This window comes from Rana temporaria, chromosome 2, assembly GCF_905171775.1.
Source record: "Rana temporaria chromosome 2, aRanTem1.1, whole genome shotgun sequence".
NCBI lineage: Eukaryota > Metazoa > Chordata > Amphibia > Anura > Ranidae > Rana > Rana temporaria.
Genome location: NC_053490.1, coordinates 347116972 through 347135305, shown reverse-complemented (window position 1 = coordinate 347135305; position 18334 = coordinate 347116972). Strand labels below are relative to the sequence as shown.

At 42.0% G+C, this 18334-nt stretch overlaps 1 protein-coding gene across 1 annotated transcript in view; it reads right to left on the bottom strand.

The window, feature by feature from the left end:
- PIK3C2B (phosphatidylinositol-4-phosphate 3-kinase catalytic subunit type 2 beta) overlaps nt 1–18334 on the bottom strand; it is a 1746470-nt gene that overhangs the window by 1272557 nt on the left and 455579 nt on the right. Inside the window, 1 exon segment of the mRNA XM_040339537.1 lies at nt 13549–13612. Coding sequence (XP_040195471.1) covers nt 13549–13612 — 64 coding nt within the window.

Here is an 18334-nt window from a genome sequence, read left to right as displayed (position 1 = left end):
CTGGCCCCGTGAGGTATAAGAAAGGCATGGTAAGATGATGTCCTGGCTGTAATGGAAGGCCGAAGTAACTTTGGGCAGGAAACGGTCTGAAGGTCTCAGAATCACCCTGTCGGGATGAAAAATCAGGTATGGCTCCTTAGACATGAGAGCTTGCAACTCCGACACTCTAACTTTAAGGTCAGATCCCATAGAGAAATCGAGTTAAGTGGGAAGAAGGGTGGATTGGAGAACGCCTCGAGGACCACCGAAAGATCCCAGGACGGGAAGGACGGTCTTCTGGGTGGTCTGATCTTTACGCATGCCTTTATGAACTGGATGATCAAAGGATGCAAGGCCCATCTGGTGCCAGTTTTGGCGGACAGAGCGGAGATCTGTACCTTTAGGGTGCTTGAATTTAGGCCCTTGTCAATTCCCGTTTGCAGGAACTCCAGGATTTGGTAAGGATCGGGTGAGACGGGGTTCCAACCTTTGAGTTGCGCCAACTGGGCGAATTTTTCCCAAATCCTGGTATAAATGGTGTTCGTGGAGGATTTCCTGGCTTGCATTAAAGTTCTTATAACCGCCTGGGAACATCCTTGTTCTCTTAGTCTAGCCCTCTCAACCTCCAGGCTGTCAGGTGGAGCCTGTCTGGGGCTGGATGGAGAGACCGACCTTGGAGTAGGAGATCCGCTGTAACTGGAAGGTGGATTGGAGGTCGGGTATTGAGCTGTAGGAGCGTCGTAAACCACGGTCTCCTCGGCCAGAATGGTACTACTATGATTACTGTGGCCGACGACCTTCGGAGTCGAGATAGAAACCTCGCTATTAGGGGAGTTGGGGGGAAGATGTACCCCAGATTGAAGTCCCATGGGTGAAGAAGGCAATCTGTCCCCTCTGCTGTTGGAAACGGTACCCTGGAAAGGAATCTTGAACACTTGGCATTTGCTGTTGTTGCTGCCAGGTCTATCTCCGGAACCCCCCAGGTTTCCGTCAGAACAGAGAACTCCCGGGGATTCAAGGACCACTCGTTGTTGGACAGAAGTTCCCTGCTCAGAAAGTCGGCTAGCGTATTCTGTGCTGCTGGGACATAGACTGCTCTCAGGTCCAGAAGATGTATCTGGGACCACTCCATTATGGGGCGAACTTCCTCCAGAAGAGTGAGGCTTCGGGTACCGCCCTGCCTCTGGATGTAGGCTACCGCCACCCTGTTGTCCATCCGAATTAGGACGCTCTTCCCCTGTAGAAGAGGCGCAAAGGCTAAGAGGGCCTGGAATGCTGCTCGGAGCTCCAGTATATTTGAGACTGTCCCCCGAGCAGGGAAGTGCCAGTGACCCTGGGCTGTCTGATCCAGGTAGTGAGCCCCCCAACCTCTCTCGCTGGCATCTGATGTCACTATCTCCGGTTCCGGAGGAGCTATGGGTCTGAATCTTCCGAGGTTGGAAGGGCAAGTCCACCACAAAAGGGAGTGTCTTACATGACTGGGGATGCTGATGGGTTGGTGCATTGATGCTCCGTCCCAATGCCTGAGAAAAGTGTTCTGCAAGGTTCTCATGCGCCATTGGGACCATTGTACCATGGGTATGGTTGATGACATCAAGCCCAGCATACTGAGGCAGGTTCTGGAAGACGTGAGACTGGAGGACAATAGATTCCGCACTTTCCGGACTAAGGGATTCACCTTTTTTAAGGGCAGTTGTACCCTGTTCTGTTTCGTGTCCAATTCTGCCCCCAGGAATACCATGGACTGTGATGGCTGAAGGCTGCTCTTTCGCCAGTTGATTAACCAGCCAAACTTTTGAAGGGTCGAGATTAGGATCTCCCGCTGGAGGAGTAGAGTCTCCCGATCTGTTGCCAAGAGCAGGATATCGTCCAGGTAATGATGCACCCGCAGCCCCTTCTCTCTGAGGAATGCTATGAGGGGAAGCATAACCTTCGTGAATGTCCTGGGAGCCGAAGAGATCCCAAATGGTAGACATCGGAATTGGTAGTGATGTTGCCCGATGGAGAAGCGCAAAAACTTCTGGTATGCGGGATGTATTGGCACATGGAGGTAGGCGTCTGACAGGTCTATTGACAGCATCCAGTCTCCGAGATTCACTGCCAGGAGGATGGACTGGAGACTCTCCATCTTGAAGGCCTCTATTTGAATCCTTCTGTTGAGCTGCTTGAGGTCCAGCACGGGCCGAAGGTCCCCTGATTTCTTTCGTACCAGAAAGAGAGGGGAATAAAATCCCCTGCCTCTTTGGTGCGAAGGAACTTCCACGATAGCTCCTTTCTGAACTAGTTCTAAGATGTATTGATTGAGCATTTTCCTTTTGTCTAGGGAAGACGGTATCTTGGTGGGTTGAAAGGTAGCGTGAGGCAATACCCCTATAAAGTTCCATCTGTGGCCATGCTTTATAAAGAGTCCATGGGTCCTCTATGTGGTCCGACCATATTTGTGCGAAACTGCTGAGCCTGGCGCCCACCTGAGATGGGTGGGCAGGCAAGACTTCAAAAGGACTTCTGCTGGTCCCCTGCGATAGGATCTGGCTTCCCTGTACCTCTCAGGCAGATTACGCCTGAAGGTAGGACCTTTCTGAGGCTTGGGTCTTCTGTCGGAGGGAATAAGCCCTGATTTTCCACCAGTGACCTTGGAGAGTCGCAGAAGAGAAGCATCCACAACGGGAGCGTTAATGAGGGAAGCGACTTTAGATTCTCTCAGAGGGTACAGTTTAGAGAGTTTGTTGGACAGACCGGGACGCTTGTCTGGTTTCTCCCACTCCTCCTTAATGAGGTCTTCCAATTCTTCGATGAAGGGAAACAGTTCGGGATCCCTCCTTAACTCGGGGAAATATTTCCCAACCTTTAGTGGTTCCGTCACGGGTTCTTCCCAACCTATTGTCACCTTGACCGAGCAGGCAAAAGGTTCGACTAGACAAAAGTCAAATCCAGACACGAGTTCTCAATCTTCATGATCGTTATGAGCCTCTGTTAGTTTGGCATATGGGCCGGAGGCGGATGAAGTGCCCGGGGTGGGCTCATCACAGACCAAAGGAACTGAGGTCCACATTGATTCTTGCGCTGATTCCCCCACGAGCTGTTGGGAGGAGAGATCTGTAGCCATCCTGGCGCTCGTCTCTTTTTCTCTAGTTGCTTCATTAAAGCAAGTTTGACATGCTAGCTTTCCTGGCAAAGCAGTAGCACCGCACACCCAGCAAGCGTTTGCTGCAGGACGGGTATGATAATGCTCGCGGTGGAATGAGGGAGACCGTCTGCGATGAGACCGGCTGTGACGGGAGCGGCTGCGGCGTGATCGGCTATGCCTTGATCGATGGTAGCGGGAGGAAGATCTTGACCGACTCTTACGGGATCTCCTGCTTGATGCATGCCTGGACCTCTCCCTGTGCCGTGGGCTTGCGTCTCTTTGCCTGATGGGACTGCAACAGAAAGGCAGTGTTTAGCGGCAGTGTTTTATGCCTTGATCGATGGTAGCGGGAGGAAGATCTTGACCGACTCTTACGGGATCTCCTGCTTGATGCATGCCTGGACCTCTCCCTGTGCCGTGGGCTTGCGTCTCTTTGCCTGATGGGACTGCAACAGAAAGGCAGTGTTTAGCGGCCGGCTCTCTTTTTTGTCTCTTCTCTACTTACCTAATAGTATGACGGTCTCCATACCTTGTTTGCTGGTAGTGGTCTGCGAGGGCAGTGGGCTCCATAAGACATACAAGGAAGCAGCAGATTGCAGATAGCTGAAAGGAAGCAACAGGTGGGTTAACAAAAGCAAAGTGAAAGTAAAAGGTAAACCCTAGAAGGGAGAAGGCACCTATATACCTTGGGAGAAAACCCAGTGAAATTTGGGCAAAGCAGCAGCCTTGGGGCAAAAAAGGAATTTTTCAGTGCTTTTGAATCTGGCGCCGCCGTCGCGGCGCTGATGACGCATGCGCGCATGCGCAGTAGCGCCCCGCGTGCCCCGGCGCCATCTTGGATGAGGGCGAGGGAGACCCCCGGCGTCATCATTCTGCTGCGCACATGCGCAGTACGCTCGGGGAACGAGGCGGCTGCGAGGCACTACAGGGCTCAGAGAGCCTGTTGCTGAGGTACACTAGGATAAATACAAAGAAGAGAAATATGTGCCAAATAAACAGGGAGACATGTATACACAGAAAACGAGTATAATACTCAGCAGGAGAGGGGGAGGGATAGAATGAGCCACACTGCCAGTATAAGCTTATTTAAAGCTTGTATATAAGCCAGGGATAGCCGGGATTTAACCCCTGAGACCACCAGAGCGGGGTTCCCCCTATAAAGCTCTATTAGAGACTGTACAAGGGGGACTTCCAAACAGGAGAGGCTGAACCTGCTGGGGCGGTAGGAGACAAGCTGTACGTCCATGTCCTGTCAGGTGAGGATAAAAAAAGAGAATAATGCCGGGTGTCTCCTCTTCAAATTTATAGCTAACCAATCCTGTCAGGTTGTGGGGGCGGAGTCACAACCCAGTGTGTGCTGCCATGAATGCGTCAGGAAAAACATTTTCCTTGGTAAAAATGTATACTATTTCTAATTGGGGGGTCTGGGACATTGTTAGCCACCAGATCCCTCAATGTGGGGGCTCTCCTATAAATCACCCTTTGTGAAAACGCAAACAAAGAAAAATTGCAAATATTAATAAAACAGATTGCAGACTGTAAAGTATTTTTAGAGGGCCATAAGGATTCCCCGTCCTTTTTGACACTCACCAATCAACTAAATAAGGTTTTGGGACAAAAAGATTTATAAGTAAAACAACGGAAAAAGAGGAAGTACCTGAGGGATACTAATGATTATCAGGCACATCAGACCTTTAAATGGCAACTTAATTTTTAAGGATGGAAATAGGGGGTCTGTGGCCTCTCCTCCAGATAGAGAGGTGCGGATCATATCCACTATCAGGGATCATAGGTTTAGATCACCTGAACCATCCAGGCATGCTGGAGGCGATTATGAAAGATCCTACAGAGATTATCCGAATGGTCAAGATAGGCCAAATAGTGATGACCATAATGGTCCGAGAACTCCAAAAACTTGGTGGAAGAATAAAAACAACCAGAAACCCTGGTCTAAGTCAGCAAAAAAATATTTTTGGACAAATAAGAACTATCAAAAATCGCATAACCCTCCTCACAACCAACAAGGAAACCAGGGTGGATATGAGCAGGATATAAGCAGGGCTACCATCAGAACCAAAACCAATATAATCAGGACAGAAGGGACCCTAGAGATGCCTACCCACAACAATCTCAACACTATCTATATCAAGGGTCCCCTTCTTAACAGGATAAGCAAGGCGGACAATCCCATAAGGACCCATACCAATATGATAATAGGAGAAGCCCGTTTCATACTCAGAATAGGTATGAGTCATTGAGTAACTATAGAGGAGAAGTAGATACAAGGTCTTTTTTAGATCATCGCAGGAGCGAGAGATCACCCCCTCGGTACGATCAAATGCCATACACCAGTAGTCCAAAAGAAAGAGGGGATCCCGAGGGGGATACAAGATCCAAAAGAAGAAAAAGTACAATAGGTGAATTGTCAATATCAGCGGAGTTGAACTAACACGGACAGAAATGATTACATTGGACAAGGGTTTAAAATTTGTGCCCAAAAGGAATTTAAGTAAATTTGATGTATATGTAGATCTCCAAAAATACACAAGGAAGTTCAACATCAACAAGTATATGTTGAATAAACCCATGAGAACTGAACCCGATATAATTAATGTACCAGGAAGAATTCAGCACAGTGAACTTAGGAACAAATCTCTTTTTAATGCACAGGTTCATAATAACCAGCATGTGGAGGTTTTCAATAAGATGGTACTTAGGGATCTGGATAAACTCAAAGTAAAAAGAATGCCGGACCCTAAGGCCATACACAAGGGTATTAAAGAATTGGAAATAACAAACAAGTAGTTATCAGGCCTACCGACAAAGGCGGAGCCATTGTGGTTCTATCTAAAGAATATTACCAGCAGGAACTGTGCAGCCAATTGAATGATACCAACACATATATCAAACTTAGAGGAAACCCCACAGGGGAATATAGGGAGGAGTTATCCAAGTTTATCCTAAATGGAAGGATGAAAGATGTCCTTAACAAGAGAGAAGAAAAATATCTCATTCCAGATGTTTGCAGAGTTCCTATTATATACACAGTTCCTAAAATCCATAAGGATCCACAGAGACCACCAGGGAGACCCATCATTAATGGGATCCATGGAAAAAAAGAAATCTCGCGCCAAACTGTATATGTAGGTAAATATGTGAAACTAGATTTAAAATAAATTAAGAATGGGTAGCCGAGCTGCTCTCTGTGAAATTACATAGAATGCAATTGAACAGTAAAATAAAAATTAAGAGGCGCTAGCTCATAAGTGTTCATAACACTAAAATAGTGAATTATGCAAACAAATAAAGAAAGGGGATGACCTGGGTTTAAATGAGTGAATATGAATACAGTGAACATTTGATTAAAATAAATAGTGACCATGCATAAAAAATTATACACAATGTTTTAAAAAATCAATTAGTAATAGTGCACAACAAATGGGTGAAAATTGTGCCAAAATAAAGTCCATATATATATAATAATAGTGGATCCTCAATGTAAGTAGATAGAAGATATTCCACCTTCACCAAGATAAAGACAGACCACCAAAGTGCTCATGGATGGCACCTTACCGCAAATAATGGACCACTTTAGTTAAAAAGGGGTCACATAAGCAGATTAGAGATAATTTTCCAGGCTATGATCTCACAGTCTTGATACCGCCACACTCCACGCCACATGAAGTATTTAAAACAAGAGAAAGAAATTGCCATAGAATAATAACGTTTTATTTGGATAAAACAGAAGAACAAACGCCAAATGGCCTCTTACTTGAAGGGGTGCCTAGCCCCGGCACTGAGGTTGAAGACGTAAGGTAATATGGGGAGAGGAAATGTAGTCCCGTGAAGATGTCACGTCGCTTCCTGACGACGTGACATCTTCACGAAACGTACGTCGAGGCTTACAGGTCACGCTCGACCCACTCACTTCCTGGTCCCGCTGGCTCTCTCCTTCCAGAGGGTTGGAACGCACGCCATCGCACGCTATCGCGGCTCTGCAGGCTCCATTGCCGGCGACGGGACTACATCTCCTCTCCCCATATTACCTTACGTCTTCAACCTCAGTGCCGGGGCTAGGCACCCCTTCAAGTAAGAGGCCATTTGGCGTTTGTTCTTCTGTTTTATCCAAATAAAACGTTATTATTCTATGGCGATTTCTTTCTCTTGTTTTAAATACTTCATGTGGCGTGGAGTGTGGCGGTATCAAGACTGCGAGATCATAGCCTGGAAAATTATCTCTAATCTGCTTATGTGACCCCTTTTTAACTAAAGTGGTCCATTATTTGCGGTAAGGTGCCATCCATGAGCACTTTGGTGGTCTGTCTTTATCTTGGTGAAGGTGGAATATCTTCTATCTACTTACATTGAGGATCCACTATTATTATATATATATGGACTTTATTTTGGCACAATTTTCACCCATTTGTTGTGCACTATTACTAATTGATTTTTTAAAACATTGTGTATAATTTGTTATGCATGGTCACTATTTATTTTAATCAAATGTTCACTGTATTCATATTCACTCATTTAAACCCAGGTCATCCCCTTTCTTTATTTGTTTGCATAATTCACTATTTTAGTGTTATGAACACTTATGAGCTAGCACCTCTTAATTTTTATTTAATTAATGGGATCCAGTCTATTAATTCTAGATTGGGGGAGTAAGTCGATAAGTTTATGCAGCCATTGATCCCTCAGACCCGGGCATATCTGAGGGATACAGAAGATGTAGCCTCATTGTATACAATCATTAACCATGAAGAAGCTATTGCGGCCTCTAAGTGGGCCTTGAATAATTTTAGCCAACTTATCTCTAAACAGAAGCGTTTTATTTTGAGATGTTTGGCTTTTGGTCTTCAGCACAACTACTTCTGGCACAATTCTGATTATTACAGACAACTCAATGGTATTGGTATGGGGGCCAAGTATGCACCAAGTGTGGCCAACGTATTTATGTCTGAGTGGGAAGAGAAAGCCATATATGCAGATGTGCCCCAACAACTGGTACTATACAGGAGATGTATTGATAATTGCATAGTCATCTGGGAGGGTGATAAAACCACGTTGATACAATTTCTTGATAAGCTGAATGACAACCAAAAGAATATCAAATTGACCTATACAATTAGTGATAAAACTATTCAATTCCTAGATTTGGAAATAACTTTGGAGGCACATCAAATCACCACTAAAACATACTTCAAACCAGTAGATAGAAACAGCTATATCCCGGTGGACAGCTGCCATTTTGATCCCTGGTTGATCAATATACCAAAAGGACAAATGATGAGGCTTCGGAGAAACTGCTCAGATCCTCAAGTATTTTTAGAACAAGCAAATATGATTGGAATGAAATTTATTAACAAGGGCTACAGTGAAGACTTTATACAGTCTAAAATCAAAAAAGTCTATGAGATCCCAAGAGATACCCTTATACAGGACAAAGAGAAGGCAATCAGATTGGAACAAGAACTCCCTATTATTCTGAATTACAACATCCAGCACAGGCAAATAGAATCAATTCTCAGGAAACATTGGCCTATTTTAAAAGCAGATAGGCAGTTACAAAGCATACTTCCCATTATACCCAGGGTGATTTATAGGAGAGCCCCCACATTGAGGGATCTGGTGGCTAAAAATGTCCCAGACCCCCCAATTAGAAATAGTACATTAACTTTTTACCAAGGAGAAGGTTTTTTTTCCGTGTAGGCGTTGTTACGCTTAAAAAAAAAAAAAAAATAGATTTTTTATAGATTTTAATCTAAATTGTTTCATATCGGATTATTAAAACATGGGTTTTAAATGTTTTTTTTATATAAATTATATAAATTATATATTTTTTTATAAATTATATTTTATATTTAATTTGGTTCTAATTATTATTATGGATTTAACCTTGCTTGTTTTTATATATATATTTTTTTTATATTATTTATGGTTGTGTATATAGGCGTATACAGGGAAATATGTTTGTATTGTCCATTTTAGCTCTGATTGTATTGCTATTATACTACCATCAGTACCTATTCTGGCCACTGGAGGGAGCAGGACTTCCTTCCGTGCAGTAGGGGTTTTTTTTTATTGTGAGTTTTGCTGTTGTTTTTATGTCATATTGTATTAAATACTAATCTTGTAAGTTTTTTCATGTAATATGTTTCATACAGCCTTATATTAAAGCATACCAGCAATGATGTGTTCGATGATCCTCCGTTTCCATGACCACAGACTCGCAGCTGGTAAGATAAAAGCTCAGCTGTCTGTGTCACATGGCTACCCATGACTAAGTCACGTGACCAGTGACGATACTAGTGGGGGAGAAGCCTAAGTGAAGTGATCAACGGAAATATATCTGCATGAGGAGATCGCCGCACTGAGCTGTATCTACAGGCTGTCTATGTGCAGAGGATTTGTGAGTGTGGTTTCTCTAATCCGTCCACAATCTCTGTTTTTTCTAGGCCATACTACACTATGAGCATTCTCCTTTGTTTTTTTTCTCTCTCCTCTCTATGAGCTGGCTTTCTGAATCAGTGGCAGTATTGGACTGTGGATGGGAGGTATGGTGAAGTGCTGAGCATATCGCAGGTGCTCCTTATCATTGAGTCAGTCTACATGCTGGTGCTGTGAATGGTTTGTTTCTTGCTGCTTTTACCTGGTGTTTTTCACTTCACAGTGTTTGCACTGATGCACAAGTGCACTTTATACTGTATATGTTTGTGGACTTTTTTGGTTTTGTATTTTGTTTCATTTGAACATCTGAGTGTTTACACATTTATATACACTTGATGTGTACTGTACAATAGCAAGGGTTGATTTAGCGCATTCATCCTTGTCATCAAATGAGATGTGCAATTTATGCTCGTAGAACGCCTGACGGTGCTACTTGGATGTTAGATATCTGTATGTGGCCAAGCTGAGTAAAAGTCTCACACATGCGGTATCACTATAATCAGGAGGAGTATTTTGGGGTGTCATTGTAAGTATGCATGTGTTGTGTGAGAGAAATAACTTGTTATTATGACAAAAAAAAAAGAAATAATAATAATAATAATTTTCCCAGGAATTGTGGGAAAAAAATACAACTTTAAAAAACTCACCATGCCTCTCACTAAATATATTGAAATGTCTGCTTTCCAAAAAGGGGTCATTTGGAGGGTATTTGTACTTTCCTGGCTTGTTAGGGTCTCAAGAAATTATAAAGGCCTTCAGTACATCAGGTGTGATCAGATGTGATACTTTTTCAATGCTTTGCACCATAGCTTGTAGACTCTAACTTTCACAGAGACCAAATAATATACACTTTTTTTGGTTATTTTTTACTAAAGATATGTAGCAGTATACATTTTGGCCCAAAATTATAAGAAAAAAAGACTTATTTGCAAAATGTTACTATAGAAACTAAAAAAAACCTTTTTTCCCAAATTTCAATTTTTTCGTTTATATTACAAAAAATAAAAAGCCCAGTGGTGATTAAATACCACCAAAAGAAAGCTCTGTTTGTGAGAAAACAAATTATAAAAATTTGGTTTGGGTACAGTGTAGCGTTGAAAGCTAAAAATTGGTCTGGGAAGGAAGGGTGCATAAAAGCCCTGTATTGAAGTGGTTAAGTACCAAAGTTTGGCGACATTCCATGTGTGCGCAATTTTAAAACGTGACATATTGGGTATCTATTTACTCTGCGTAACTTTATCTTTCAAATTATACATATATTTAATAATTCATGAAACGTTTGAAAAATCGTTGCGCAAATACCGTGCGACATAAAAAGTTGCAACGGCCGCCATTTTATTCTCAAGGGTGTCTGCTAAAAAAAAACATATATCATTTTTGGGGGTTCCAAGTAGTTTTCTAGCAAAAAAATTATGATTTTTACATGTAGGAGAGGAGTGCCAGAATAAACCCGGTATGGAAGTTATTAAAGCTCTTTTCCTCTAGATGTAAAGAATGCCCCCTTGTCCTCTGATGACTCTACATCAAGTTTTCTATATGGACCATTTATGTGTAATGTTGATCATATCCCCCCCCCTTATGTCTCGTACACACAGCTGGACTTTCCGGGAAAAAAGTCCAACTGGCTTTTTTTCTCGGAAAGTCCGGCCGTGTGTAGTCTCCATCTGACTTTTATTGTCGAAAGTCCGACGAACCTTAGATAGAGAACTTGTTGTTGTCTTTTTGTCCGTCGGACTTCCGACAGGGTCACGGCAGACTTTTGCATGGTCAAAAGTCTGACCATGTGTATGAGGCATTAATCTCTTCTTCTCAAGAGAAGAAATTCAGTTCCTCTAATCTTTCCCCATAGCTGAGCTCCTCCATGCCTCTTATCAGTTTGGTTGCCCTTCTCTGCACTTTCTCCAGTTACCCGATATCCTTTTTGAGAACTGGTGCCCAAAACTGAACTGCATATTCCAGATGAAGTCTTACGAATGATTTGTACAGGGGAAAAATGATATCTCTCTCTCTGGAGTCCATACCTCTCTTAATACAAGAAAAAAACTTTGCTCACTTTGGAAACCGCAGCTTGGCATTGCATGCTATTATTAAGTTTATGACCTATCAAAATCCCCAGATCCTTTTCCACTATGAATTCCCCCAATTGTACTTCCCCTAGTATGTATGATGCATGTATATTCTTAGCCCCAGAGTGCATAACTTTACATGTATCAACATTAAACTTCATTAGTGCATTAAGGTTGGCTTGTAGGTTGGAGACATCCACTGCATAGCTTGGTGTCATCTGCAAAGACTGAAATGGTACTCTTAATCCTCTTAATCCCATAATGATTCTTACTCGGAATGGTCTAAGGTTATCAGTGGTGTACCACAAGGTTCAGTGCTGGGACCCTTACTTTTTAATACCTGTATAAGTGATATTGGGTCTGGGATTAAGAGTACCATTTCACTCTTTGCAGATGACACGGACAATAGCTATAAATAAGAGCTTTCAAAAATATAAAAAATGAAGCAACACTATCATTATTTAACTGTTACAAAATTTTGTAAATCAAGGATGCAAAAATTAAAAATTTTCGAAATTCAAAAGTAAGAAATTCGAAAAAAAAAAATCGAAAATTCGAAATTTCGAAAATTGAAAAATTCGAAAATGAAAAATTAGAAATTTAGAAAATCGAAAAATTCGACATTTCGAAAATGAAAAATTCGAAAATGAAAAATTCAAATTTTCTAATTTTTCATTTTCGAATTTTTCATTTTCGATTTTCAAAATTTCGAATTTTCTAATTTTTCATTTTTGAATTTTCGAAATTTCGAATTTTCGATTTTTTTATTTTTCATTTTCGAATTTTCAAAATTTCGAATTTACGAATTTTTAATTTTCAAAATTTCGAATTTATGAATTTTTAGAAATTTCAAAATTTCGAATTTATGAATTTTTAGACATTTCAAAATTTCGAATTTATGAATTTTTAGACATTTCAAAATTTCGAATTTATGAATTTTTAGACATTTTGAATTTTCGAATTTTCGAAAATTTCGAATTTTCGAAAATTTCGAATTTTCGAAAATTTCGAAAATTTCGAATTTTCGAAAATTTCGAATTTTCGAAAATTTCGAATTTTCGAAAATTTCGAATTTTCGAAAATTTCGAATTTTCGAAAATTTCGAATTTTCGAAAATTTCGAATTTTCAAATATACAAATTTTCGAATTTTTTATTTTTCGAATTTTTCATTTTCGAAAATGAAAAATAAAAAAATCGAAAATTCGAAAATTAAAAACTGAATTTTCGAAATTGTGGAATTTTCGAAATTGTGGAATTTTCAATTTTTTTTAATTTCAGAATTTTAGAAATTCCGAAATCCCGAATTTTCAAATAAAATGTTTTTGGTACTTCCGAATTTTTTCATTTCCGAATTTTTAGAATTTCCGAAAAAAAAAATTCATTTTTGTTTCATTCGTTTTTTTTCGGAATTTTCGCATTTTTCATTTTCGATTTTCAAAATTTTGAATTTTCTAATTTATCATTTTCGATTTTTTTATTTTCGAATTTTTTACTTTCAAATTTCGGCGTGGAGATGTGAACCATCTCCATAGAGAACAATGTTAAATCACCCCTCCAGCGTATTTCAGGCTGCAATAGCGTCGGGCTTCAGGCGTTAAAACGCCTAGGTGTGAATGGAGCCATAATGTCGTCCTGTAACTGACCTTCCTCAAACTACCATGTTTAATCAATGATTCAGAAACATTTATCACACAAAAATATTAATGAATTTAAAATCTAACATGGGTGTGTTCACTTTGAATATTACAAATTAATTTTGGTTTGTGATGCATAGATGCAGTGTAATTCCACTTTAATATTGCTTCATAAATTGGTAGAAGCACATATTCGGCAGATCAAATCTCTGATTTACAACTGCTTTGTGTCACTCAAAATGTGCTCATGAACATAAACAAACAAGGCATTTTGGAGAAAAATATACTTACATTAGATGCAACAAATTGTTCCACTTCATTGTGATATGTGTCAAAAAGTAGGGACAGAGCCTGTCTGGGAAAAAAAAGATAAGCACTGATGAACTACTTGTTGGTTGAAATATTCATAAAACTATATTCTGTTGCTAGCACATCCTAGTATAAAATTTAGCTGCAAACACATTAACCACTTGAAGACTGGCATGTTCAACCTCCTTCCTTTCCAAATGATTTTTCAGCTTTTAGCACTGTGATACTTTGACTAACATGTACTCATTCATGCAATGATGCACACAAATGAATTTAAAATATTTTTTTTTTTTTAGACAGAGCTTTCCTTAGCTGTATTTAAAGGCGAAGGTCACCTTTTGGAACATGCAACATGTTACACCCGTATTTAGGGTGTAACGTATAATATGTACTCGAGCACCTCCAGCCGCAGCTCCTGAAACTCCCCGTCACAGAGGGCAGGGGGTTCCTCTCCCTGCACCCTCTGTCACATTTTAAAAACTGCATGGCTCGGATTACACTGCTGCATCATTCAGTCACAGGAATCTGTAAATGAATAAACTACAAGTCCTGTCTGCCACCACAGCAGATGGCATGTAGCTTCCAATGAAGTGTGAGGTCGCTAGTAAGCACTTTGGATTTTGAAGATTAAACACCCCAAGGTATATTTTACGAAGCAAGTTGAGCCTTTTGAAGATTCCTTTTTTGCTACAAGTTTTTGGAAAGTTTGGAAATAAAATTCAACTTATTTACACAAAGTTGTCAGACTGATTATGTATCGGACATTGTATCTTGTGCATCACAAAAAATCAGCCAACATGCCATCAAAAACACTGTACTGTAATGCTCACCTTTATACAAGTGGTCACGGAATTCAGCTTAGTTTGCAAGCCTAGCCTACTGGTACATGTCTGCCCCCAGAAATGCCATGTTCACTGGCCAGGAGGTACAGAAGGCTAAACAAAAGAAATCGTTTTTTGTTTAGGAGTACAGTTGCCAGCAGAGAATGGTGTGTCCCAAGAATGTAGTCAGTGGGTCAGTTCAGGTGGCAGGCACAGACGTTGACAGCAAACAGCCAAAGGATCAGTCAAGGTAGCAGGCAGAAATGTAAAACACATAGGCAGGGCTCAGTACAGGTAGCAGGCAAAGCCAACACTGTGCTGGTGTGTCGGTAATCATGAACACTGTTGCTGTCTTACCCTGCTCTGGTGCAACTGGACTAGTGTGGTAGTGATCAGGGAAACTGCTGCAGGCTTACAATGGTCTGGCAGAAATTAGGAACACTTGCTGGCTTAAATTGGTTTGGTGACACTCAGACTACTGTGGTGGAGATTAGGGACACAGTTCCTGGCTGCAGTGACACCGATGTGGCCAGTGGACAATCCACAACTTGTGGCAGGTGACGTGGCAGGTGACGTGGCAAGTGGACAATCCACAACTTGTGGCAGGTGACGTGGCCAGGTGACATGGCAGGTGAAGTGGCCAGTGGACAATCCACAACTTGTGGCAGGTTATGTGGCAAGTGGACAATCCACAACTTGTGGCAGGTGACGTGGCCAGTTGACGTGGCAGGTGACATGGCCAGTGGACAATCCCCAACTTGTGGCAGGTGACGTGGCCAGGTGACGTGGCAGGTAACGTGGCCAGGTGACATGGCAGGTGGACAATCCACAACTTGTGGCAGGTGGCGTGGCCAGGTGATGTGGCAGATGATGTGGCAAGTGGACAATTCACAACTTGTGGCAGGTGTCGTGGTCAGGTGACGTGGCAAGTGGACAATCCACAACTTGTGGCAGGCGACGTGGCCAGTTGACGTGGCAGGTGTAGTGGCCAGTGGACAATCCACAACTTGTGGCATGTGACGTGGCAGGTGACGTGGCCAGCGGACAATCTGCAGCTTGTGGCAGGTGATGTGGCAAGTGACACGCTAAATACACGTACACTGCTGCTCTCTCAGCTGCTACTCACTCTGGTCTCACAAAATGGCTGAAATGGTTAAATAATACTGTTTTTTGAGCTTAGGAAGGGTCTTATGATGTTTCTTAACCAAACGCTTATAAACGCAAACGCGGTAATACGCCGCGAAATTCGCAGCAAAAACGTTTTTGCGTTTGAAAATGTGTGTTTAGATGAGTTTGCATCTGCATCTTGTGTGCATGGGGCCTAAAAAACACAAATTGCTGCAAAAATGCATTACATGCTTTTCTGCAGCTTCTCCGTTGACGTATATTGAACCAGAACCCTTTCCAAATATGCAGCAGCTGAAAAATACATAGATGTAAACGTGCCCCATAGGAAATCATATTAAATGAATTGTAGTGTGTTTCTACAAAAAGCACCAAAAAACAGACCTAAGATGTTTAGTAACATAATGGGGTTAAAAAAACGAAAATGAGCCCTTCAGGCTCCATGCACACTGGGCTTAAAAAAAAGTCTCTTCTCTTTGGAGTAAAAAAATTCCATATAGAGCATTTTTTGTACAAAGTTTAGATGAGTTTACATTTTTTTTCTGCCTCCAAGCTTCAATCAGAAATGTGAATGAGAAGGTTTTTTTTTCTGCCTCTAAATGTTAAACTCAAAAAATGCCTCTTAACATCCAAGGGCCAGATCCACGTAGATGGGCGTATTTTTAAGCAGGCGTAGCGTATCATAGTTACGCTACGCCGCCGCAACTTTGAAAGGCAAGTGCTGTATTCACAAAGCACTTGCGTCTAAAGTTATGGCGGTGTAGTGAAAAACTGCCGGCGTAAGCGCGCCTAAATCAAATGAGGAACAAATTTGACGCTGTCCCGACGTCCATACTTAACATTGCGTACGCCTCAGAGCAGGGGTAACGTTACGCCGAAAAAAGCCTTTGTAAACGACGTAAAAAAATTCGCCGGGTGGACGTACGTTCTGAGAATCGGCGTATCTAGCTAATTTGCATACTCTACGCGGAAATCAACGGAAGCGCCACCTAGCGGCCAGCGTAAATATGCACCTAAGATCCGACGGCGTACTAAGACGTACGTCAGTCGGATCTAGCCCACATTCAGGCTTATCTTGTTTTGTGGATACAAAACAAAGATACGCAGGAGCATCCTAGAAGTTGCGCGGCGTATCAATAGATACGCCAACGTAACTTATTTGTGGATCTGGCCCCTAATGTGTAGGAGAACATTGAGCTGCTTCTACAGGCAGAACATAAAACTCCTGAAGAAGCAAAGTTTTTTAAGCCAGTGTGCATGGAGCCTAATAGCACAAAAAGAGCAAATAATCGCTACTGTAATGGCTGCATTTTTTTTTTTACTGTGGAACAGTCAAATATTTACAGTAGCGAATATTTGTACTATAAAGGGCCAATTTTATTTTTTTAAAACTATTATGTTACTGGCCAATTAATTGATTATGAAAATAGTAATCAATTTCATAATTGATTAGTTGTCGATTAATTGATTAGTTGTTTCGGCCCTACTTTGATAATTTTTTTTATTTAACCACCTATGAATAATATAGAACAAATTGAATGGGATCATAAGGCTTCATTTCCACTGACGTTTTTACAGCCACTTTTCTGAGCGTTTTTTACAGCTTAAAAACGCCTGTCCATGTTATTCTATGGCATCATGCCCACATAGGCGTTTTTGAGCTGCAAATGGCATAGGTGTTTTTGAGCTGTAAAAAAAATGCAGGACCAGGGCGTTCTGAAGCTCCAGAGTAGAGCTGTAAAAACGCCAGATGTTAAAAAACGCGCGAAAACGCTCAAAAACGCTCAAAAACGCGACCGCAGCATTTTTAAAGCTCCAGCTCACAAAAAAAAAAAAAACATTTTTTTTTTTTTTACAAAATAAACATGGACAGGCGTTTTTAACCACTTAACAACCGCCCTATAGACGAAATACTTCTACAAGGCGGTTGCTTAACTCTGGGAGGGCGTCAATGTACGTCCTCCCAGAATCGCGCTCCTGCGCGCCCTGTGGGGCGCGCACACGGGAATCTTCGTGACCGCCGGGTCCTCCGGACCCGGCTGATTACGGATCACGGTAAATCGCCGCTGATAGCGGCGATTTACCACGTGATCGCTCCGTCCAATGACGGAGCGATCACTAGTAAACAAACCGGCGTCATGTGATGACGCCGGTTCCTCCCTCTCCTCTCTGTACCGAACGGTACAGTGTGAGAGAGGAGAGGGGAGAGAGCGGAAGCAGCAGCAGCTGCTGCTGCTGCTGCGGGCTGGATCTGTGACACATGCAGTCACAGATCCAGCCATCCATCCCTCCCTGTGCAATACTCTGCAATGCCCCCATACTCTGCAATGCCCCGCAATACTCTGCAATGCCCCGCAATACTCTGCAATGCCCCGCAATACTCTGCAATGCCCCGCAATACTCTGCAATGCCCCGCAATACTCCGCAATGCCCCGCAATACTCCGCAATGCCCCGCAATACTCCGCAATGCCCCACAATACCCCGCAATACTCCGCAATACTCCGCAATACCCCACAATACTCCGCAATACCCCACAATACTCCGCAATACCCTGCAATACCCCACAATTCTCCGCAATACCCCACAATACTCCGCAATACCCCACAATACCCTGCAACGTCGTCTATGGGGATTTTTAAGTAGCGAAGTTTGGCGCCATTCCACGAGCGTGTGCAATTTTGAAGGGTGACATGTTGGGTATCTATTTACTCGGCGTAACTTCATCTTTCACATTTATGCAAAAGAATGAAGAAAAAATACTAAATTTGCCAAAATTTTATAACAGAAACAAAGAAAAATTCTTTTTTTTTACAGAATTTTC